The following is a 26,128-nucleotide window of genomic DNA, read 5'->3' as shown; positions in this document are numbered from 1 at the left end:
GTTGTTTTTTCCTTTTATGAGTTAGCTTTCTAAAAAAATTAAAATAATTTTTAAAGTAACACCACCATTTCCTAGGTCTATAATTTTAACTTCTTTTTTAGTTGCAGCTGCATTCAGGAAACCAGCTTTGCGTTTATTCTTTCCTTTGTTGTCTTCCTTTTCACATGAAAGATATTTGATAAAACCCAAAGTTGACAATTCCAACTGACACCATAAACATAAACCATTTTCCTTTAAGAACATGCTGGACATGTATCTGCTAGTGGAATGAAAACCTAATTTGCTTCTCTATGTCCATCTTTATATGTTGGAGCTGTTGCTTAGAAATCTTGAAAGAGGGAACATGTTAGTAGTCATTAATGCAAACAAGCATGGCTGTCCTGTTTCATCATTGGAGATTCTGTACTCTTATTTCTAAATCGGTATAGTGCCCAGCACAATGCATGGCACATAGTTGGTTTCTAATAAATATTTGTTGAATGAAAGTATTTACCAGCATATTGAATATTTGAATCCTTTACAGTTTTTAGTACTTATGAATGTCAGTTACTCCTTTGTGAAGATAAATCATCACTCTTAGAAGATATTTTTGTAAATTTAATTTGATATTTATTTGTTGATTTTTGCAAAGAGAGAGAGAAAAACATCAATGTGAGAGCAAAACATCAGCTGGCTTCTCCTGCATGCCCCCTACCGGGGATGTTTGAATGTTAGCTGTCTTCTTTATGTTACAGATTAAATATCTGTTTAGCAGGAACTAAGTTTTCCAGAGTTCTTTTGTTCTTCATTTCAACTATCTGAAACATAGGCAGCAGTAAGAATACAGAGTTTTGAAATTTTGTAGTGTGCAAGGCACCGAACCAGGAATTGGATGGTGTGGAGGAGGTGGTAAAGCCTGTAGGTGAGAGAGGAGAATGTGTATGCTGTTAGTCAAAATGCACAGGGACTGCAGGAAGTGTTGTAGCCACTATTTGTGGAAGACAGACACTTCAGAGAGACAAAGAGTGTAATTTGGCGAGATAAGAGTAAGGAATGGCATGGCTTTTATGAGGCAGAAGAGCAAGGTTGAGCTGAGATGAGAGATAAATTCGGGCAGGGAGGTATGGCAGGGAAGTACTGAAGGACAGGCTTCAGTTCTGTATTCTGCCTGGGTTATGAAATGTGGATGGAGAGCCTGTGACCAGCCAGCATGTTAGAAGCCTCTTCAGAAGAAGCTTTTTCATTTTTGCTGATGTTACAGAAGGATCTGGAAGGTGATGGCAAAGATTAGCTGTTGTTGTGTATTTATTTATTGTTTTAAACTGAAGAGATTCACAGATTTGTTGGGAATTGCTGCCTTTGAGCCTATTCTGGGCAGGTGGAGTCAGGTTGTAAAGTCACCTGTTCTGGATTGAGAGGCCCTGGGCTGTCAGGTGCCCTGGGCGGTCTCTGTGTAGTCAGTGGCAGGCCCACCACTTTATCCTATACCTGGGTTATTTTCCCCAAAGGATAATTGCATTAATAGCGAACATTTATTCTATGTCATTTGTACCTTTAAAAATTTGTTTAAAGTTTTTATTTGAATAAATGTGAAAGCATTTAGATAGTCTGGCTCATAGCAAGAACCAGAGTTGAACTGGCTTTTTCCACTAGTGCAATTATAAACTTCCCTGTTCTAATTTCAGATTCATTCCAACATAATACCTCATGAGGTTAGGGGTTATATCACTCTTGTTCATGATGAAACAAACACAGAACTATGTAATAGGTGGCAGCAAGGTTATAGTTGCACACAAGTGCAAATATTTTGGAAGTATGTTTTAAAATTCAGTTATTATTGATTCAATTCAGTACTTACACCAGCATGCTCTTTTTAAAAAATGTAACCAATGATGGGAAACTTACAAGGAACGTGTGGGATAACAGGATTTAAAAAGTTAGCAATACCCAGAATAGTTACTGAAGTAGGTAACTAAGAAAATAGACATTTTTAAGCTTTTAATTTTGCTGTTAAAAAAACTGCTTACATTGTCTTCAGTTATTGTTTGATCAAATCTTTAGATTTCAAGTTTCATACTTGACTCATTATAGTGAATTTATTAATTTATAGCAAGGAATTAGTAAACTTATGAATCACAGTAAAGAAAGGATCCTTTCTTTGTTGCTGGGATGTTCCTAGTATAGAGCGTGCAAGAACCCATCTTAAGCAGTTCAACTACTAATAAAGGATAACAGGCACAGATTTTTTATAGCAAACTGGCAAGATGTTGGCTTTTAAAAACAATGTTCACCAAATGCTTATTGACTTTTATCTTTTTAAGAAAGGGAATGGGAAAAGGGAAAAACAAGTGGGGATTGAAACCTCAACCTTTTGCCGTTCTGGACAATGCTCCTACCAACTGAGCCACAGGCCAGGGCATATGTTTGATTTTTAAATGTGTATAATCTTTGACCTGCTAATTTATTCCTGAGGCTGTGTCCCAAGAAAATAATTTGTAAAATACAAGCAAAGATGTGTGACTGAAGATATTTTTCATAATATTATATGCACTTTCCCAAGACTGAAAAAGAATGGTTAATTTTGGTAGTTCTGTATGATGAAGTCATCTTTGTCTATTAAAATGATACTTAGAACCTGGCCAGCGTGGCTCAGTGGTTGCGTGTTGACCTTTGAACCAGGAGGTCACGTTTTGATTCAAGGTCAGGGCACATGCCTGGGTTGTGGACTTGATCCCCAGTAGGGGGCATGCAGGAGTCAGCCAATCATTGATTCTCATTATGGATGTTTTTACCTCTTTCTCTCTTCCTCTCCAAAATCAATAAAATATATTAAAAAAATATAAAATGATACTTAGAGAAAAATGCTCATGAAAAGAACTATCTCAAATTATGTGAGATATACCTGTGTAAAAATTGGTAGTAAACAACATGGAGATAAAATGATATGTCTCTGGACACTAAGACTGTAAGCAATTAGTTTTTTTTTTAACGTACAACTTTTTTTTAACTGTTTTATTTTTTATTATATATTTATTGATTTCAGAGAGGAAGGGAGAGGGAGAGATAGAAACATCAATGATGAGAGCGAATCATTGATTGGCTGCTTCCTATACACCCCACACTGGAGATTGAGCCTGTAATCTGGGCATGTGTCCTGACTGGGAATCGAACCGTAACCTCCTGGTTCATAGGTTGGTGCTTAACCACTGAGCCACACGGGCTGGGCTTACCTGCCTTTTAAATGAGGAATTATATGGAATAAGAATAGTATATATTTAATAGTGAATACACACATGCACACACGCACACACACACATATAGTATAAGATATGTATTATATAATAATACATAATTTTGTGGTTTCTTATGCCTCTTTCCGTGATGTGGAGTAATATGCTACTTTATTGAAAGTCTCCATGTACCTTACTTGGTCTCTTCATCAAAACTGTTTCTCATCTCAATACCTTACTGTACGCTCTGTGTCTCATGTTTCCAAAATGTCCAGTCTTCACCTCAGGGAAGATGCATTCTAACTGCACTGGGGCTCGGGTGTGTGGAGAGGGAGCCATGGCTCCATCCAGATGAGCTCTGTGTGTTCAGCAGCATCCCCATCCCCACCCTGACACCTCCCCAACCTTTGGCTGTGCTGCTGCGGCCCTGGGGCGGACAGTTTCTGGTCGGTGTCTTCTTTCTGTGATCATTGAGCCGCTTATGTTCTTCCTAGCTGTTGTCTCCTCCATTCACACACACTTGTTTTATAAATATTGTTGAATTTCTTGTTCCTTGATTTTAACTTTCCAATCATCTTTGAAGTAGCTGACTGAAACAGACTGTGATTAGTGTAATAACTTTTTAAAAGAAACATACATTTATTAACGTGGAGATCTTAATCCTGCAATCTTTTGGAGCATTAAAAGTTCTAATTTGTATCTGCATTTCTTTGCCTTTGTCTGTTGTATCTGCTTTTCTTAGTTCTATTTGAATCACAACCACACTTTAGCATATTTCTGGATTTCTGGATGTCTTCTTTTAGAGCTGGTAATGACTCCCTTCTTACAGCCTTGATTCTTAACCATGGGTGTGTATCAACCTCCTAGTGCCATGTTCCCAAGCTACATTCCAGATCTACTGAGTCAGAATCTCATGGTTTGTTTTTTTTTTTTTAAATAAAAGCTTCTATATGATTATAATATATAGTCCTTTTTAAGAACTGTTGTGTCATGGCTTCTAAAATAAAATTTCCATGGCATTTTGTATGCTGCCAGAAACAAACTCCAAATTTTTCATTCAAAGGTATCCAAATCTGGTCCCAACCTTTTTTTTTCTGGCATTTCTGCCAATATTCTCCTGATCTACCTTGTATAGGTCATCAACACTGGACAATCCCTTTCCAGCTGCCATGCCTGTGCTAATTCATGCAGTTCCTCTTGCTTCAAAAGCCCTTTCCCAGATAGAACTTTTTCTTACTCATAGATCAACCTCAGTTGTCCCTTTTTCTAAGCAAGCATTTCTTGGAACTCAATTAGAGAGAACATTTCTGCCTTTCTGTGTATTTATTTTCTTGTTATTGTATCCTGTGAACTTATAACAGTGCCAGAAACTGTGTACCTATAATAAATGCTGAGTTAATGAAGGAAGTAATGTTTTCAGCTACTGTCTGCCTTGTTTTCCAACATTTGTATCCCTCTCTGACCTAATCTGTTGGACCCCTGGTGCCATGAACGAAGACCCATATTTTACTCATCTTAGCAATTAAAATAGTGTTTGGTAAATATTTTTTGAACAAATAAGTGAGGTGTCATCTCTGTACTTGGGTACTGAAGCAGAATTTAGAACTGTAGGGTAGAATAATAAAATTTATGACACAAAGGAAAGAGAGAATGTCAGTCTCTGAGTTCTCTTTCCAGAAATTGGTGGGATACTTGGGCTGGTAGATTACTTTGGTCCCTGGCCCTGCCAGAGAGATGGACTTGGTGTTTCAGGACAGTCTTAAGTTGGCAGATAAACTTGCTTTGACAGTATTGTGTCATCTGTGAATGAAAGAATAATTTGCAGTGTTGTGTTTCATGGGTGCTAGTCTCAGTACCAACATAGGCCTTGAATTTCTCTTCCACCTTAGGTAAGGCTCTTTTTATGTTCAGTTCTAAAGCTTTTGTTTTATCACCTGTTCAGTACTGCCCTTGAAAGGTAGTGTGTGGTTAAAAACTAGGCCATAAAGATCAGGACTGAATTTTTCATGTGTTGTTGTATTATCAATGACTTGAGGAGGGGTTTGCAGGGTTTTACATTTGATAGTTACAAGTATTGGACCTTAACCAATTGGAGTATGATGACAGCATGTATTAAGAGCACCTCACAAGGGAAAACTCACTAGTGGCTATAATGGTCTTTTTTTGAGTTAGCTTTATTAACTTATAATTTACATAAATAAAAATTCACCAATTTTAAGTATACAATTCCATGAGTTGTGACTACACATACCTGGTGTAACCACAGCCATAATCACAAGATAACATTTGATCACTACCCAAAGTTCCCTTACAATCAGTACCCTCCGCCCACTCCTTAGGACCTGGCAACCATTGATCATTCCATCACTGTAGTTTTGCCGTTTTTTTCCTTTTAAAGTTTTTATTTATTTTAGAGAGAGAGAGGAAGGGGTTGGGGAGAGGGAAAAAGAAACATGATGAGAGAGAGAAGCGTCAATGAGAGAAATATCGATTCATTGCCTCCCATATATGCACCCTGATTGGGGACTGAACCTGAAACCTAGGCACATGCTCTGACCGGGAATTGAATTGGTGACCTTTCTGTGCACAGGATGATGCTCAACCCACTGAGCCACACCAGTCAGGGCAGCTTTGCCTTTTTTAAATGGACACCTACTGTGTAGTCATTTGTGTTTGACTTCTTTTACTTAGCACAATGCTTTTGCCTTCATTCACATAGTATTTATTATTTGTTTTCTTGTTATTGTTGAATAGTTAATACATTGTTTAACTACAATTTATCCTTTTTACCATCATTTTTTTGGAGAGCTTGAAAGTGGCACATTGTGTAAACATTTTTTTGACACCTAATATGCAAACTCTACATGATCATGATTTTTCTTGTTTAAAAAAGCTCATTAAAGTAAAAAAGAAAATTACACTTAAGGACTTGTATGTAATGGTTATAGTGGTTACATGTGCATGCAGAGTCATTCCTCAGTATTGGGGGATTGGTTCCAGGACACTGTGGTTACCAAAATCTGAGGATGCTCAAGTCTCTTATATGTAAAACTAGAGGTCAGGTGCATGAGATTTGTGCACTCGGGGGTTCGCAGGAGGGGCGGGCGGGGGTCCCTCAACCTGGCCTGCACCCTCTCGCAGTCCGGGACCCCTCTGTGGACATCCCTCTCGCAGTCCGGGACCCCTCTGTGGACATCCCTCTCGCAGTCCGGGACCCCTCTGTGGACATCCCTCTCGCAGTCCGGGACCCCTCTGTGGACATCCCTCTCGCAGTCCGGGACCCCTCTGTGGACATCCCTCTCGCAGTCCGGGACCCCTCTGTGGACATCCCTCTCGCAGTCCGGGACCCCTCTGTGGACATCCCTCTCGCAGTCCGGGACCCCTCTGTGGACATCCCTCTCGCAGTCCGGGACCCCTCTGTGGACATCCCTCTCGCAGTCCGGGACCCCTCTGTGGACATCCCTCTCGCAGTCCGGGACCCCTCTGTGGACATCCCTCTCGCAGTCCGGGACCCCTCTGTGGACATCCCTCTCGCAGTCCGGGACCCCTCTGCGGACATCCCTCTCGCAGTCCAGGACCCCTCTGTGGACATCCCTCTCGCAGTCCGGGACCCCTCTGTGGACATCCCTCTCGCAGTCCGGGACCCCTCTGTGGACATCCCTTTCGCAGTCTGGGACCCCTCTGTGGACATCCCTCTCGCAGTCCGGGATCCCTTACTCCTTATCACCTGCCTGCTCGCTGCGCCTTACAGCTCAGATCGCTGTTCCTTAGCGCTGCTGCGGATGTGGGAATGGCTTCCGCCACCGCCACTTTGCTCGCCAGCTGTGAGCTCGGCTTCTGGCTGAGCAGCGCTCCCACGGGGGAGCGCACTGACCACCAGGGGGCAGCTCCTGCATTGAGTGTCTGCCTCCTGGTGGTCCGTGCGCATCAGTGTCAGGTTCCGCCGGTTGTTCCACCTTTCAGTCGATTTGCATATTAGGGTTTTATTATATAGGATAGGATGGTATAGAACAATGCATATAGTAGTAATGTTTCTTCAAACATAGCTTTTGGGGCTCCTGCATCAGAATCTCCTGGGTTGCTTATCAAACATGCATATTCTGGGCCTTCTCTCAGGCTTAGTGAATCACACTCTGTGATCGGAGAAGTCTGAAGTAGATATAAGCCCAACAGAGGACTCCTCTCATGTCAATGGGTGTGCTTTCAAATGTTTCTTTTTCAAACTCACCTCCATTGTCTGCTGTCTACCACCTACCCTTGTTCTCTGCACTGAGTACTAGTGCAGCAGGAGATTTAGTCCCATGGGAATGTTGGGTCTCAAAGTATTTCACTGCTTCCAATTGCTACCCAGTAGGGCAAGTTTCCTTTTGGCTCTCCACTCTCTGGGTGTGTGAGTTTGAACATGTTATTTACCCCTGTTCCTCATTATCCTCATCTGTGAAAATGGGGTCAACAATAGTACTTATCTTACAGTTGTTTAAGGAGTTAAGTGAGTTAATATGAGTAGAGTGCTCAGAATAGTACTTATATTGAAGAGTTTGCTTTTACAGATATTATTTTAAGTCGTGTATTTATTGCCAGCTGGAGCTACTCATGCACTATTTGTTCTGATTTACTTATGTTGACCAATTTGTTATGAATCACCATTTTCTCCTATAATTTAGACCTTCCTAATCATTTTCTGTATTCCTGAAATATAGAAATTTATAAAGAAACATTTATAAAAAAGTTTATAAGAAATTTAGAAGAAGTCTCTTGAATGGTAAACTTAAGTTTTTATTGGTTTTAAAGTATTTTTATTTGCTTAATATATATGTATTTTCCTTAGCCAGATATATAGCTGAGAGTGTCAGTTATTGGTCCTCAGTACTATAATGATTTTAAACTCCAATTGTTCGACTTCCATTCTTTCTTTTGAGCGGTCCAGTGGTAGTGTAATTGTCATTTTTGTATAGAAAATCTGGTTGTTCTCTATACTCCCCCCCCCCCCCCAACCTATTTTTTTTCTATTTACTTTGGAGTTCTTCAGTTTTGCTGTACTGAGTATTTCTCTTTATTTGGCATATTTCATGTTCTCAGAATTTGAGACACATGTTTTTCATCAATTCTGGGCAGTTCTTAGCTATAATTTCTTCTAATAGCCCTCCAACCCCATTTTATACCTTCCTTAAGAACCCTAAATAGTAGCTACGTTAAATCTCATTCTGTACTTCAGTTCTCAATCCCCCCCCCCCCCCCCCATATTTTCAACTCTTTATCCTTCTGCACTACATCCTAGATGATTTCTTCAGGTCTATCTTACAGTCTCTTATTTGTTGTCAAATCAACAGATTTCAGGTCTTTCTCCCCCCCCCCCCCCAGACTTTAATTTTCACTTCTATCAAAATTATTATCATACTTATTTTGTAATCTATATTTCATAATACTAATATCTTTATCTACCCACCACGTGCACATCACACTCTTTTGAGTTTTACTAGAGTCCCAAAGAAGTTGTCACTGGCTGGAGTTTTCATGGATTTTTAAGTGATATTTTTGCTGTTTATTAATTTCTTTGGACTTGATCAGAGGGTGATGTTTCCTTGTTTATTTGGTAATATGAAAGGACATGTTTAAATCACAGTTGCCTGCTCTCAATTGCTTAGATTCCCAAGGAGCTCTGATTGAGAATGTATTTCTCCTAAGAGGGTTTGCTTTTACTGCTTCCAGGATCTGTGGGATGGCAGTGGCCTAGAAACACTTAAATTAATTTCTTGGCTTGGTGAGGAGAGCGGGGGGGGGGGGGGGGGGGCGCGGAGGCAATTCTCATTATTATTATATGTAATAACATAATAAATTCAAATGCTAACTCTGCTTGAGGGGAAGCTTGAGTTAGAAAATTCTTAGGGCAGATTTCCCCTTCTTCTCCATTCTGAAGAAGTACAAGTCTGACTCCCTGGCTGGCCCTAGGTGCCTGGTGCCTTAGTCGAGCCTGTCCTCGAACACCAATTCACTTATTTGGACTCTAACCTGCTCTCATCTTACTCTTGAGCTCACCCTCAGTGGGACTGGATTTGGCGCTTCCAGATCTTTCTCATTTCCTTAGAAAATGTTTTCCTGATGGCTCTGCAGGTCGCCACCAATCTCTGAAAATGGCCACTCTTAGAATAATACTAATGTGTTTCAGCTTCTTGGAAAAACTATGTACACAATTCGTATAATAAGGTTGGCATTAGTGTTAATTGAAACAACAATCTCAAAAAAATGAAGCTGTTTAAAATTTAAGAATATGACCCTAGCTAGTTTGGCTCAGAGGATATAGAGTGTCAGCCTGCAGACCAAAGTGGTCCCGGGTTCGATTCTGGTCAAGGGCATGTACCTCTGTTGCAGGCTCCTCCCCGGCCTGGGCTCTGATCCGGGTTAGTGCAGGAGGCAACCAGTTAATGTGTTTCTCTCTCATCAGTGTTTCTCTTTGTCTTTCCTCTCTCTTCCACTCTCCCTAAAAATCAGTGGAAAAATATCCTCGGGTGAGGATTAACAACAACAACAAAAATCAGTTAAAAAATAAATTAAAATGAAATTTAAGAATATGGATGAATGAAATTTGAAAGTTTCAAAGAGGCAGACTATGTTGCAGAGGACTAATAAATCTTCAGGTGACCAAAACTCTGTGCCAGCAATTACAAGTTTTGTTAAGGTGGGAACAGTTTTGTTGTGTAACACCCATTGTGTGAAACCCTAGTTCACAAGAAATTCTCTGAAGACTGGGCTTAACTTTGGGCTTGTCAAAGAAAGACCTCGTTAGAACAAGTCATACATTATTAGAGAAATTTTATTAAGCTATCTACTTGCTTGTTAAGTTTTTAAAAATCCAGGTTAGCGAAGGACTTGTATGCATGCATATAAGCATAACCAATGGACATAAGACACTGGGGGCGGGGGGGTAGGGGAGGCTAGGGGACTGTCAAGGGCGGGGGGAAAAAAAGGACACATATGTAATACCCTTTGTAATACTTTCAGCAATAAAAATATATATATATATATATATATATATATATATATATATATATATATATATGAATATTGCAGGAGTTGGCGGGGTAGGGGGCCTGCCTGGAAGTCATGTGGCTCCCATCCACCCACATTGCACTGGTCAGAACCCAGTCACGTGGTCACAACTAAGTAGAGAAGAGGCTGGGAAACATAGGCTAGTTGTCTGCCCAAGAGGCAACAAATGGATTTTGGTGGACACACAGCAATTTTGCCACAAGTCTCTATAGCCTTAGCAGGAACATGAGAGATTATCACTTTTTTCTTTAAATTGTATAATAAATATAAACGCTATGTAGTAACACTTAAAGAACTATTCTAACTAAAAGGTATTATGTAACCAAAAGCAAATATGATGTTTAATTGTCTTTGTTTTGGTGCCTCTTCAAGGAACATGGATTCTGTTTTGTTTTTTAATGAAATTTTCTGAATCTCTGAAAAAAAAAAAAAATCCAGGTTAGATATACTTTTCTTCACCCATGTTGTCATATTGCCTTCTGGGAAATAGGTGATAATGAACAATAGAGATCCTTGTGAAACTTAAATTTCTTAGCTAAAATAAGTGGGTTTAGAAACAGAGGGGTTAGGGGTTAGAACTGATGTTGACACTCACAGATGGCCAGAGGTCTGGGCGTATTATGTGTGATCTATTACGGTGTACTCATTAGTCATAACTGGAGCCCCGAGGAAACATTCATTGTAACCACACACCAGGATGGAAAGGTGAGGATTAACCTTTGTTGTCTGCCTACCACGTGCACATCACACTCTTGAGCTTTACTAGAGGCCCAAAGAAGTTGCCACTGGCTGGAGTTTCATGGATTTTTAAGCGATGGAACTAGTATTCAAACCTAACTCATAGCCTTTCTACTAGAAATTTGCATATTTTTTGTATTTTAACTTTTATTCTAACTCTCTAGTCCCAAAAATAGAGTTAGGTGTGTTTTGTTATATCCTAGGCAAGCTATTTTCAACCAGTGTGCCCAAGAATTTTTAAAAGATTCAGTACCTGACTATTTAGTGAGGGGCACTGACCTCTTTCCCCTTAGATTGTCATACCAAAAATTGACAACAGCCCTAGCTTGTTTGGCTCAGGGGTTGGAGTGTTGACCCACAGACGGAAGGGTGGTGGGTTTGATTCCCAGACCCTTCAGTCCGTGGGTGTGTGTGGGAGGCAACCAATCAATGTGTCTCTCACATTGATGTCTCTCTCTCTCTCTCTCTCTCTCTCTCTCTCTCTCTCTCTCTCACTCTCACTCTCACTCTCACTCTCACTCTCTCTCCCCCCCTCCCTTCTACTCTCTAAAAGTCAATGGGAAAAAAATATCCCTGGGTGAATATTAACAAAACAAAAAGAAACAGCTAACAAAACAGTAGGTGCCCAGTGTGAATAAATTAAAATTATATCTAATTTTTTTCAGGTCAACAAAAATTATATTTTTTGGTCTGCCACAGAATTTTAGTAGTTTGTTTGCCATGAGATGAAAAAATTGAAAATTGCAGTCCTAGACAGCTTACTTTGTTGTTCTTTAGTTAATTCTCCCTAGATGCTGTGGGAGATGGGGGTTCGGGGGTTATAGATAGGAACCACTTTCCCAAAAGGTCTTTTCTCTCGTTTTCCTTTCCTGTCTTTAGAAATTAATTTATTTCAGCACTCATACACATGTACTAAATTTAAAAAGTATGATCACTAGTCATTGAGTTTGTTTTCCTGAAGAGCATTATTGTCAGTTTTCTTACTGCTCCCTAGAGATATGCTATGAACATGATGCACATGTGTTGTGTGTCTATAAAACAAATGATACGTGCCATACACAAATGCTCTGTGTCTTTGTATTCATTGGTGGTATGTCCTTTATATTAGTACATAGAGAATGGCCTCTTTTGTGTAACAACTTTATTGACAAAACCACATTTCATATAATTTACCCATTTAAATGTACAATTCACAGGTTTTTTTCAGTATACTTACATAGTTATGCAGATATCACAACTACCCAATTTTAGAATATTTTCATCACCCTCGAAAGAAATTCTGTATACCGAGTAGTCACCTTCATTTCTTTCCACCCTCTTAACTATAAGCATCTATTAATCTGCTTTTTGTCTATTCTGGGAATTATATAGTGTAATAGAGCCATACAGTATGATCTTTAGTGACTGGCTTCTTTGATTTACCATAATATTTTCAAGGATCATCCTTGTTGTAGCATCTGTCAGTACTTCATTACTTTTTATTTTTATTTATTTTCATTGTTGAGTAATATTCCATAATATGGATAGACCACGTTTTTATTTTTATTTATCTACTAGAGTCCTGGTGCACAGATTCGTGCACTGGTGGGGTCCCTTGGCCAGGCCTGTGGAGGTCAGGCTGAAACTGGCCCGGTGCATGGATTCATCCAAGACATGTCTGGCCCATCTCACCCAGTCCTGATGGGGGCCAGCCGGCTGGGGAGGGACCACAGGAGGTTGGCCAGCCGGGGAAGGACCATGAGAGGGCTCCAGGGTGTGCCTGGCTGTCTCACCCAGTCCCCATTGGCCGGACCCAGCAGCAAGCTAACCTACCAGTTGGAGCATCTGCCTCCTGGTGGTCAGTGCGCATCATAGCGATTGGTCAAATGGTGGAACAAATGGTCAGACACTTAGCATATATAGGATTAGTGGCCCGATGCATGGATTCATGCACATTGAAGGGAAATTAATTAGAAGAAATATTTTAATATCACTACTCACCCTTTCTCTATAATAGAAGTGTCAGAGATGAAAGAAAATTAGTAAAATGTATATGAAAATAATATATAAATTGGTTAATAAATAAACAATAACAACATGATATAACAACAACAAACACATGATATAAAAACAACAAAAACATGATATAAAAACAACTTTGATTAAAACAATGACTGATAAAGTGATTAAACTTATTCTAATACCTCTGTGTATACCACATTAAAAGTAAAAACACTTTCAGAGTGCTTGACTAATTTACCTTGTGATGAAGTATTTACAGCTTTAACTGTAATGTCACATGCTCTTTGAACTCGAGAGAAAGCAACATATAACTGACCATGACTGAAAACGGGTTCAGGTAGGAATATTCCTACTCTGTGTAGAGTTTGACCTTGTGATTTATTAATAATCATTGCAAATGTTGGCATCACAGGAAACTATCTTTGAATTAATTTAAATGGGAGGCCAGTGTCAGAGGGGGTCAAATCAGTTCTTGGAATCAGAACAACCTCTCCTTCCACAGATCCTGTTAATACTTCAGCTTCGATTATGTTAGGTTGCAATCTTTTGATAATAAATCTAGTACCATTACAAAGACCCCATTTACTATTAAGATTTCTCAGTAGCATGATGATTGCACCTACTTTCAGTTTTAATATATGACACGGCATTCCCAAAGGAGTAACATTATTAAGAAATTCGATGGGAGCTTTATATGTATCGCGCCTGTGTGAGTCAACATTTATTTTTAAATTTCCAGTGTGCATCATATGTACCGGCCTATCGGTCAGACAGTCGGATGTATATAAAGTTGGTCATATGTATGGTTGATCACTTAGCCTTTTATATATATGAATTCCTTAGTTAATGGGCATTTGGATTGTTTCTATCGTTATGAGTAATAACGATATAAACATTTATGTACAAATTTTTATTTTGGTATATGCTTTCATTTCTCTTGGTTATAGACTTAATAGTGGAATTGTTGGTAACTGTTTAACCCTTTAATACACTATCTCAAGGTTTTCAAAATGATTGCACCATTTTCCTTTCTCATAAGCAGTGTATAAGCATTCTGATTTTTCCATGTCCCTGCCAAAACTTATGTCTTTTTTATTATTGCCATCCTAGTGGGTGTGAAGTGGTATCTCATCATGGTTTTGATACTTTATTTTTCTGATGGCTAATGGTGTACATCTTTTCTGGTATATATAGTTTTAGCTTTTAACATTTAGGTCTGTGAACTATTATAAATTAATTTATGTGTATGGTCTTAATTAAGAGTCCAATTTTATTCTTCCGTATGTGGATATTCAGTTGTACCATTACCATTTGTTGAAAACACTATTCTTTTTCCACTGAATGGTCTTGGCACTAGTGTAAAAAAAAAATCAGTTGACTGTAGTGTAAGCATTTATTTCTGGATCTTCGTTCCCCATTGATCTGTATGCCCATCCTTATGCAGTACCACATTGTCTTGATTACTGTAACTTTGTAGTAAGTTTTGAAGTTAGGAAGTGTGAGTTTTCCAATTTTCTTCTTTTTCAAGATTGTTTTGGCTATTCTGGGCCTTTGCATTTCCACATGAATTTTAGGAATGGCTTGTCTTTTCCTGTAAAGAAGCCAGCAGGTATTTTGATAGGTAGTGAATTGAATCTGTAAGTCACTTTGGGTCATATTGTCTTTTTTTGTTGTTGATGTTAATCCTCACTGGAGGATATTTTTCCTTTGATTTTTAGGGAGAATGGAAGAGAGAGGGAAAGACAGAAACATTGATGTGAGAGAAACACATCAATTGGTTGCCTCCTGCACAAGCCCCTGTTTATCATTTTACAACTTACTTTAAAACTTCCAATAGTGAGCTGTATAGAAAACTGTTTGAAACTCTTCAGTTAATCTTACTTACTATTAAAAGTAATGGATGCCCTGACAGGTTTGGCTCAGTGGATAGAGCGTCAGCCTGCAGACTCAAGAGTCCCGGGTTCGATTCCAGTCAAGGGCATGTACCTTGGTTGCGGGCACATCCCCAGTGGGGAGTGTGCAGGAGGCAGCTGATCGATGTTTCTCTCTCAATAGAACTTTCTGTGATTATAAAGATGAACTGTATCTGCACTGATCATACCACAGCCACCAGCTGCCTGTGGCTTTGAGCACTTGAAATGAGGCTACAGTGACTGAAGAACTGAATTTTAAGTTTTATTTAGTTTTAATTAATGTGGCCAGTGGTCACTGTATTATATAATTATAGTTGCTTTTAGATTTGACACTTGTGGAGGTTTACAGAAGCCTTGTTCAGAGGGGAGCATTTTGCATTATTTCCTGAGGAGCATGAGGCAATCATTAGTGGTTATAGTAAGTTTCATCAACATAGAGGTCTCAGTAAATAGTTCTTATTTTGTGCAGTATAACCTGCACCCAGCTGTCTTCTGATGGCCTACAAACAGAGCTTTTAGATAGAAACACATATGGTCCTTAGTTTGCTAGCTCTTTGTTTTATGGCCAAAGCATCTTTAAAAGAATTTTTATTTACTTATTGATTTTAGAGAGAGAGAAAGAGGAAGGAAGAGAGAAAGAAAAAAAGTTTTGTGGTTCCACTTATTTATGCATTCGTTGGTTGATTGTTGTATGTGCCCTGACTAGGGATTGAACCTGCAACCATGGTGTGTCGGTATGATGTTCAAACCAACGGAGCTACTCGGGGTGGGCACTAGTTCTTTTTATATGTATATCTCATCCTAATGTAAAAGGTTGGCTTACATGAGATTTTATACATACATTTCTCTAAAACCTGTATTTGAAATTTATGAATCGATGTCGGTGTTTATCACATGAATCATTGCCTGTACAGCTTAAGCCAGGGAGTCTAGATTTTGTTGGTGGCTTGAATAACCTTGTACTTTGGCTCTGAAGGAGGCTCTGCCCTTGGCCATTTCATTCCTTATTTCTCCTGGGCACCCAAACATGATTGGAAAGGCTAACAGCCGCTTGCATATGACCTCTGCTTGTATTTGCAGCTCAAACCTCTATTTTTTAGCTATAGATTCCATATATCAAGCAATCAATCCATGGTATTTCTACACTCCTGGGAGTCCCATAGGCTCCTCAAACTCAGATCAGCTTAAAACAGAAGTTAGGTTTTCTCTGAAAACCCTTCCTCCTCCTCTTGCTTTGTTCTCTGTCCTAATTAATGATAACACTATCTCACTACCACAGATCTAGAAGACAAGCACCCACCTCCAGCACATGAACTACCAGGCTCTGAGTTCAGGCTCTGATCTCCTTCCTAGCCTCCTCACTAGCTTCCCTGCTTCTGCCTTATTTATATCCTTTCTACACATTCTCACAACAGTTCCATATATTCTTTACAGAAATCAAATCTAGTCCTAAAATTGCATTTCAGTAGCTTCTGCTTGCCTTCAGGATAGAGCCCAAACTCCTTGAAACTCTGGGTCATTCCTTTGTGAGCTGACTGCTGCTGAATGTCTTACTGTCTCCAGGCACATCAGGCAATTTGAGGCCTTCATGCTTCTGGTCACATTGTTTGTTTCCTGGGCCTTGTGTTTACTGGCATTTCTCTCCTCTTTACATCTCTTGGTGCTGTGCTCTTTTGTGCCCTGGTCCACTTCCTGGTATTTAGTAGACACTATTTTGAGTATTTGAAATCAGTGGGAGTCATTTTCATGCCTTAGAGCTCTTTGGTTTAAACTTTTTTGTCGATCTTTCTTTCTCCAGTTGAGTAGTAGTAAATTTACTGCCAGGTCTCATAACAGTTTTATAAAGTACTAGGGGCCCATTGCATGAATCCGTGCACCTTGAAAGGAACTGTGCGCCGAGAAGCTGTGGTGGGCACAGGGGTGGGTCTCGGCCCCTCCTGTGCACCCTGCCCAGCCCCTCCCTCCATGGACCCTGGTCCCCTATCTGCCGGCAGCCCCGCTCCTGCCATTGCTGTTCCTACGCGCTGATGGCGCTGGCTCTGCTCACATCCACTCATGGTACGGAGCTATTGGGCTGGTTTCAGCAGCAGGTGAGAGCAGGACCGGCACCGTCAGTGGGTGTGAGCGGTGGCTGCTGCCCTGATCACCTCTCAGGAGCAGAGGGAGGTAGAGAAGCCCTCAGGGGCGATTGGGGCCGGCAGCTGCCGCTTGCACCTGCTGACGGCGCCAAGTGATTGGGAGCGGCGCCGGCTGCAGGTGCGAGCGAGGCTGGTGCTGGCAGCTGGTGTGAGTGCCGGGCGGGACCACGGCACGCGGGAGCAAAGAATTTTCAGTAACCACCAGAGACTCACGCCGATGACAGTGACCGGTGCCCCGCCTTGGTCTGGCACCCCCACTCACCTGCTGCACCATCCCGCGGTGGCCAATGCCAGCCATGATCCGTGCATGCCCCCTGGTGGTCAGTGCATGTCATAGTGATCGGTTGTTCTGCCGTTTGGTCTATTTGCATATTAGCCTTTTATTATATAGGATTAACAGTACCAGTGGCATAAGACATTGCCATGTCATATATGTGTTGTTAGGAGATTAAGCAGTAAGCTAGTCAATTGTCTAAAATGTAGATCAGTTGGGAAGCAGGTCTGGTTTACTTACATCTTCACTAACTTTTAATTGGCTATGTTCCATATTCAAAAAAACAATGCAGTTTTAGAAACTAGGAAAGTCTAAAATTCCTGTCATTCTGTTGGAATTTGGGGAATACTTAAAAAAACTTTTTTTTTACCTTTTTGTGCTCAAAAGATATTTGTCTCTCAATTCTGATTACCTAGCTTCTTAATTCCTCTGAACAATTCAATTATTAAAAACCCAAATTGAGATCCCACTGCTGAGGCCAGAATCTGCTAATTTAACACGAACTACTGTGTTACTTATTGAGAACTTGATATCTGTATTTATTTTCTATTGTTGCGTAATAAATTACCACACATTTAGCAGCTTAAAACAGTACCCATTTATTATCTCACAGTTGTGTGGGTCAGAAATTAGGGCTGCATAATGTGGCTTCCTACTCACTAGATAGAAATGAAGCCGATGGTGGAGGCTACGTTCTCATTTAGGGCTCAGAGCTCTCTCCCAAGATGACCTGTCATCGACAGAGCTAATTTCTTTCATTAAAGTCCTTGCTATCCGGCCCTGGCCTGATAACTCAGTTGGTTAGTGTCCCCATATACCAAGGTTGTGGGTTTTTCTCCGGTAAGGGTACATAAAAGAAGCAACCAGTGAATGCATAAGTAAGTGGAACAACAAATTTACTTTCTTTTTCTCCCTCCTCTCCCTCCTTTCTCCCTTCCTCTCTCTATCATATCAATAAATACAATAAAAAAAATTTAAATCCTTGCTGTCCTTAGCTGTTGTCTGGGGCCCTTTCCCACTCCAGAGCCAACTTGCTCTGTGGCCCTAATGAATGGGCAGTTCACACATGGGTGTTTGCTTTCATCCAGGCGAGCTGGAGCACATCTCTTTGATTTCTGTCACCAGTCTGAGAAAACGCCCTATTTTTAAAAGGTTTATGTGGTTAGGTCAGGCTCACCCAGTGTAGCTGCCCTTTTGCGATATAACAGTATAATTACGAGAGTGATATGACATTCACAGGGTCTGGTCTACCCACACTCAGAAGAACAGGGAATTAAGTATACAGGGCGAGGATCATTGGGGTTCATTTTAGAATTTTGCCTACTGCAAGCAGACACTGCACATTTAGGTTTGATTTACACAAAATTTGGAAATTCTCTTTTCATTAGAGAGGAATGCAATAAATCATTGTGACTTTTCCCTCCCTAGCTGTGTGGCTGTACCTAGTGTTATAGCAAGCCTTTTGAGAGAGAGTATATATTAATTAATTGATTCTATCCTTAAGTAGAAATGCCAGATTATATATTTCCCAGGTTAACAGTTACCATCAAGAGGGGGACAAGGAGGGAGGAAGGGAGGGAGAAAGAGAGTGAGTTCTAGATGAGGTGGTGGACATGTGGAAGAAATAAAAAGAAATTAGTTTATATGAATGTCCCTAGAATACTATCTGAAGCGATTCAATTGGAACTCCTTTTCTTTTCATTTTGGTTAAATATTAATTGAATGAATGAATTTGTGTCAGTTGCCATTTAGGCTGTTAATAAAGGAAAGGACTTTTTCCCCTGCCAAATGTGAAGTTTACGTGTCCCTTTCTCTGCTTGAAAGAAAAAGCAGCTGGAAGGGAATCAGAACTCCCATTCGGCTGCCATGGTAATTTAGAGCCGATGATGCATGCATTTTGTTAGGGTTATTTAGGTTTTCCTCCCTTTTTTGATAGAGTAAATGTATACCAGAGATACAGTATGAAGTAGATAAGAATGATAGAATAGTCTTAGTAATATTTATTTAAAGAAAAATATTTTGTGGTCTTTTTTAAATTGCAATTTTATGCTAGCCCTATTTGGGCTATTGGTTAGTTGTGTTTTATGGGGGATAAAATAAATATAGGTCTTTGTGAAAAATATAAACAACTAGTTGGAATTTCGCTTTCTAAATTTTTCATTCCAGTAGCTGAGGTGGTATATTTCTTGTTGCCTGAGAACATGTTCTGAAACTCGTGCCTTGTATAAACTTTGGTCAATTTTATACAAATTGACAGAACTTGGTCATCGACAGAACTAATTTCTTGCATTAAAGTCCTTGCTATCCAGCCCTGGCCTGATAGCTCAGTTGGTTAGTGTCCCCATATACCAAGGTTGTGGGTTTTTCTGACAGAGCAGTTTGTCAGTCTGCTTTTTACAGAACTACAATACTACTTCCACTGTGAATATGGTTGAGGCAGTTGTAAAGGAGACTCTATGCATACAGATTGCTTAAATCTAAATGTAGATATTTCTATTTTTTTCTTGGAAACATATACTTTATAAAGGTATAAAATTGGCCATTAAAATAACATAGTTTTATAAGCTTTTGCTTTAAAAACAGCCTTTTGAGGTATCATCCACTTACCATACAACTTACATGTTACAATGCTTTTTTTAGTATGTTCATGATGTTTTGTAACCTTCACCACATTAGAACATTTTTATCTCTCTTAAAGAAACCCTGTACCTATTAATAGCCACTCCATTTCTCTCCTTTTTTCTCATAACGCCAGCCCTAAGCTAGCACTGATTAATTCTGTCTCTATAAGTTTGCCAATTCTGAACATCTATAATAATAAAAGTGTAATATACTAATTAGACTAGATGTCCTTCAGGATGAAGCCGGGCCTGTGAGGGAAGCCCGAGTCCCAAGTGCCAGAGGGAAGCCGCTGCTGGCAGCTGGGGGAAGGAAGGCCTTTCTTGCACGAATTTTGTGCATCAGGCCTCTAGTCCTATGTAATAAAGAGGAAATATGCAAATCGACCCTCACCCCCTCACATAAGATGGCCACCATAAAATGGCTGGCAGGGGAGGGCATTTGGGGGGAACCGGGCCTTCACGGAGGGAGAGCAGTTGAGGGGACCAGGGCAGTTGGGGTGACCAGGCCAGCAGGGGAGGGCAATTGAGGGCGATTGGGCTGGCAGGGGAGCAGTTAGGCATGGATCGGGCTGGCAGGGGAGCAGTTAGGTGTCGATCAGGCTGGCAGGGGAGCGGTTAGGGGGTGATCAGGCTGGCAGACAGAAGTGGATAGGGGCAATCAGACAGGCAGGCATGCGAGCAGTTGGGAGCCAGCAGTCCTGGATTGTGAGAGGGATGCCTGACTGCCCGTTTAGGCCCGATCCTGGTGGGCAGTGGTCCCAGATTGGAGAAGGTAAAGGCTTGGGCTGAGGGACACCCCCCTCGCCCCCCCGCACAAATTTCGTGCCCCGGGTCTCTAGTTTCAATATAAAATGGAATCATATAATGTGGTCTTTTATGACTGGCATTTTCACTTAGCATGTTTTCAAGGGTGATCCATGTTGTAGCATGGATCAGTACTTCATTCCTTTTTATTGCCGAATAATAATGCATTGCAAGGATATACTACTTTTATTTATCAGTTGTTGCATATTTGGGTTGTTTCTGCTTTATGTCTGTTACGAATAATGTTGCTATGAATGTTTTTGCACAACATTTTGTAGGGACATAAGGGGTAGCAAAAGTAGGTTTACAGTTGTTTGTACCAAAAGAGACATTACTAAAAGATGAATCATAAGTAAGGATACAAAATAAAAGACAAATAATACAATAATAAATAACAATACAGTAATAAACTGTGTTTCGCATACTCACACCTATAAACCTACTTTTGCCCACACTGTATGTTTATTCTCTTTTGGGTATATACCTATAAATCAGTGGTTCTCAACCTTGGCTGCACATTAGAATCACCTGGGAATCTTTTTTAAATCCTGATTTCTGAGCCTCATCCTCTGGAAATTCCGTTTCTATGTTATGTGTTGGGGCCACAACATTAGTAACAAAGAAACAGAATTTCCGGAGGATGAAGCCCAGAAATCAGGATTTTAAAAAGATTCCCAGGTGATTCTAAAGTGCAGCCAAGGTTGAGAACCGCTGCTATAAATGGAATTGGGTCACATGGTAACTTGGAATTCATACTTTTTAGGAGCTGCAAGATACTCCAAAAGAGCAATGTCACATTACACCTACTGTGACATATGAGGGTTCCAATTTCTTCATTCTTGACAGTGGTGTCTCATCACTGATTTCCATTTCCCTAATGACTAATGATATTGAACATCTTTTCATGTGCTTATTGGTAATTTGTATATCTTCTTTGGGGAAACGTCTATTTTAGTCCTTTCAAAAATTTTAAATTGTTTTTATTTTTATTTTTTTATTGTAAGAGTTCTTTTTATATTCTAGATACAAGTTCCTTATTGTATGATTTGCAGATATTTTCTTCCATTCTGTGGTCTGCCTTTACTTTCTTTTTAAAAAAAAATTTTTTATTGATTTCAGAGAGGAAGGGAGATGGAGAGAGAAATAGTAACATCAGTGATGAGAGAGAATCATTGATTGGCTGCCTCCCACTGGGAATCAAGCCTGAAAACAGGGCATGTGCCCTGACTGGGAATTGAACCGTGACCCCCTAGTTCATAGGTTGACACTCACCCCACCCGATGAGCCTACACAGTCCAGGTTGTCTTTCTTTCTTGATGATGCCCTTTGGAGCACAGAAGTTCATAATTTTGATCAACTCTAGTTTTGTCTCTTTATTTTTAATTTTTATATATTTTAATATATCTTTATTGATGTCAGAGAGGAAGGCAGAGGGAGGGAGAAATAAAACCATCAATGATGAGAGAGAATCATTGATCCTCTGCTGCGTGCATGCCCCCTACTGGGGATCAAGCCCACAACCCAGGCATGTTTTCTGAACAGGAATCGAACCCTGACCTCTAGGTTCATGGATCACCCTTCAACCACTGAGCCAAGCTGGCTGGACTAAATCATATCTTTTTAAATTGCTCATGCTTTTGGTGTCATATCTAACAAACATTGTCTAACCCAGTGGTCAGCAAATTGCGGCTCGCGAGCCACACGCGGCTCTTTGACCCCTTGAGTGTGGCTCTTCCACAAAATACCGACTTCTGCGCATGGGCCACGAAGTTTCAATCGCACTGTACGTGCGCGCCAGCATGTGGTATTTTGTGGAAGAGCCACACTCAAGGGGCCAAAGAGCCGCGTGTGGCTTGCGAGCCGCAGTTTGCCGACCACTGGTCTAACTTATAAAGTGATGAAAGTTTACTTATGTGTTTTTTTTTCCTGCAAGGTTTATAGTTTCTATTCCTTTATTTAGGTCTTGAACTAATTTTTGAATCAATATGTATGTGTGCTCAGTTGGTTGGAGCATCGACCTCATGAGCCAAGGTTGCAGGTGTAAGCCAGTGAATGCGTGGATGGGTGGAGCAAGAGGTCCATGTTTGTTTCTCTCTCCCCCTCCCTCTCCCTCTCCCTCTCCCTCTCCCTCTCCCTCTCCCTCTCCCTCTCCCTCTCCCTCTCCCTCTCCCTCTCCCTCTCCCCCACCCCCACCTCCCTCCCTCTCCCTCTCCCTCTCCCTCTCCCTCTCCCTCTCCCTCTCCCTCTCCCTCTCCCTCTCCCTCTCCCTCTCCCTCTCCCCCCACCTCCCTCCCTCTCCCTCTCCCTCTCCCTCTCCCTCTCCCTCTCCCTCTCCCTCTCCCTCTCCCCACCCCACCTCCCTCTCCCTCTCCCCCTCCCCCTCCCTCTCCCTCTCCCTCTCCCCCACCCCCACCGCCCTCCCTCTCCCTCTCCCTCTCCCTCTCCCCCACCCCCACCTCCCTCCCTCTCCCTCTCCCCCTCCCCCTCCCTCTCCCTCTCCCTCTCCCCCACCCCCACCTCCCTCCCTCTCCCTCTCCCTCTCCCCCACCTCCCTCCCTCTCCCTCTCCCTCTCCCCAACCTCCCTCCCTCTCCCTCTCCCCCTCCCTCTCCCTCTCCCCCACCCCCACCTCCCTCCCTCTCCCTCTCCCTCTCCCCCACCCCCACCTCCCTCCCTCTCCCTCTCCCTCTCCCTCTCCCCCACCCCCACCTCCCTCCCTCTCCCCCTCCCCCCTCCCTCTCCCCTCCCTCTCCCCCTCCCCCTCCCCCTCCCTCTCCCTCTCCCTCTCCCCTTCCCCCCCTTCTTTCTCAGGTCAATACATATATTTTAAAAAAACCACAATTCAATGGTTTAAAATATGTGTGTGTGTGTGTGTGTGTGTGTGTGTGTGAGAGAGAGAGAGAGAGAGAGAGGTAGGGTTACAATTTTAGTTTTTTGCATACTGATACGCATTTTTCCCAGTACAGTTGAAAAGACTAGTCTTTCGCCATTTAATTGTGTTGGCACCCTTGTAAAAAAATATTTGTGGATTCTCCTATGATGTCTTAAATGCTTTTAGTAATTCTTACATAAGATAACTTCTTAAAAAGATTGATTAAATATATTTTATGAGTACGTACTTGGTAAGATAACCTGTCACCTCTTGATTTTTAAACAGTTGAGATTTAATCAGGCTTTGAAGTACTATAGAAGCTCCCAGAAACCACTTTGAAGAAGCCAGCCTTAAAGATGGTGTGGCACTGTTCTCTCTTGCATACATATTCCCTAATACAAATTTACTTGTGTTTCTCCTGTGTGATAGGCAGTAACAAGGATGGATAGGATGAACAAAAATCGGTGATTGGGATTATAACACTTGACAATTACATTGTATGGAATCTTACTAGGATGAATTGAGTGATTTGAGAGTTGACAATAATGGATGTGAAGAAGATTAGTAGGAGAAGCCTTGGAAAAAATAATCATCACTAGTGTGACCAGGTGTCTCCGATTTCTGAGGCCAAGCTTTTCCTTTTGTATCGGTGGATCTGAAGAGGCTAGAGTAGTGCTATCCAGAAGTATAGTGTGAGCCTCCAGAGTATTCTAGTAGCCACATTAACAAAAGTAAAAAGAATCAGGTGAATTAAAATTTAATAAGATATTCTATTATATCTAGAACATTATTTTTAACATAATACATATAAAATTATTAATAAAATTTTGCATTTTTTCTTAGAAATTCAGTACACATTTTACACTTAGAGCATATCTCAATTGGGACTAGCCACATTTCAGTTGCTCAGTACCCACATGTGGCCAGTGGCTCCTGTGTTGGACAGCACAGTTCTAGATGTTTTGATAACCAGTTGAAATATTGCATCAACATTACTCAACTTCCTGTGCACTTCAAGGTACCCTGACTCATCCCTTTGACTTGATACATGTGGGTTTGGGGGGAGCTTTTTCCTGTTCATTGTAGCCCTCACTGGTGGGATAAGTGCCTGCTCGCTGAGACAAGATGTTCTGGGAATTTTGTTAAGCGACATGGGCAACTCACTAAATGTGTAAAGAATACTATTACTTTGTATTTAATCCTCTCAAGAGGATATTTTTTCCATTGCTTTTCAGAGAGGGGGGAGGGGAAGAGGGAGGAAGATTCTAGAGAGGGAGAGAGATAGAAACATCAATGATGTGAGAGAATCATTGATTGGCTGCCTTCTGCACGCCCCCTACTTGGGATCTAGCCCACAACCTGGCATGTGCCCTGACTGGAATGGAACCGTGACCACCTGGTTCATAGGTTGATTCTCAACCACTGAGCCAAATAGGCCAGGTTATTTCAGTCACCTTTTGTGAGCTATCCAGGATATCTAATCATACTCCTACTATTTCTGTGGGAAAAGAAACTCTGATTTTAAAATAATGGAAAATTAGCCCCTTTATAAGTGCAGGACTACTTTCACATGTCTTTTTATAATCTCTGTGGGATGTGTTTGTATATCATGGGGAAGCACTCTTTTATTTCACTTGTATTTTATAATATTGTCATGAATTAAAAAATATTAAAGCTCTGGGTGAAAATGTGCCTGCAAGAATATGCCTTGGCTATTAAGGATAGTCTTCCCTCCTGGCCTGTATGTTGAAACATCACTTGAATTCAGTTAAAATGGATGCAGTGACATTACTCATCATTTCTTTTTAGTGTATGACAAGTTCTATTTTTTTCCATATTAAGAAACTTTCAAGAATATCCACAATGCAAGATTTACTTCTAAATAAGTACGAATTTTCCTTCTGCTGTTTCAGGCCGGAGCCTCAACAGAAAGCTCCCTTAGTTCCTCCACCACCACCTCCACCACCACCGCCACCTTTGCCAGACCCCACGCCCCCAGAGCCAGAGGAGGAGATCCTGGGTTCAGACGATGAGGAGCAGGAGGACCCCGCAGACTACTGCAAAGGTGCCGTGCTTGCCTTCCCACTGAGCCATCACATAATTTGTTTTGTGGAATAGACAAGAGGGGTTAATGATGCAGATTGTTTGGTCTTTATTAAATTAGCCTCTTAGTGTCATTATTGTTTTAAATTCTTAGATCATTAAATATAGAATGATCCCAGAAACTGTAAGCAATAGCAGAAGGAAAATTGTAAGAGATAGAAAACATACATAATACGTACATGCATAATCTGGGTACGTTCAAGAGGATTGGAATGTGATCAAAGAATTAAAGCTGGACAATCCGATATAATAAAGAGCTAATGTACAAATGGTCATCACGCCCTCATGCCATCACACCGTAATGGCTCAGACATTCAACACTGGGGAGAGAGGAATGGGGACCAGTCAGGCACAAATGAGCTCACGAGAGAGGAATGGAGACCAGCCAGGCTGCCGCCCGGGAGAGGAA

At 41.0% G+C, this 26,128-nt stretch overlaps 1 protein-coding gene across 7 annotated transcripts in view; it reads left to right on the top strand.

Moving 5' to 3' along the window:
* SRPK2 (SRSF protein kinase 2) overlaps window positions 1-26,128 on the top strand; it is a 233,381-nt gene that overhangs the window by 130,455 nt on the left and 76,798 nt on the right. For 6 of the 7 annotated variants that reach the window (XM_059712785.1, XM_059712781.1, XM_059712787.1 and 3 more), the window contains one exon: window positions 25,530-25,681. The exons of the other annotated variant lie outside the window; for it this stretch is intronic. In XM_059712785.1, the coding sequence (XP_059568768.1) occupies window positions 25,530-25,681 (152 nt within the window). The remainder of the gene's footprint in view (window positions 1-25,529; window positions 25,682-26,128) is intronic. 7 annotated transcript variants of the gene reach the window in all.

Source organism: Myotis daubentonii, chromosome 10, assembly GCF_963259705.1.
Source record: "Myotis daubentonii chromosome 10, mMyoDau2.1, whole genome shotgun sequence".
Taxonomy (NCBI): Eukaryota; Metazoa; Chordata; class Mammalia; order Chiroptera; family Vespertilionidae; genus Myotis; species Myotis daubentonii.
The sequence above is the reverse complement of the archived record's forward strand: the minus strand, read 5'-3'. Positions and strand labels throughout refer to the sequence as shown.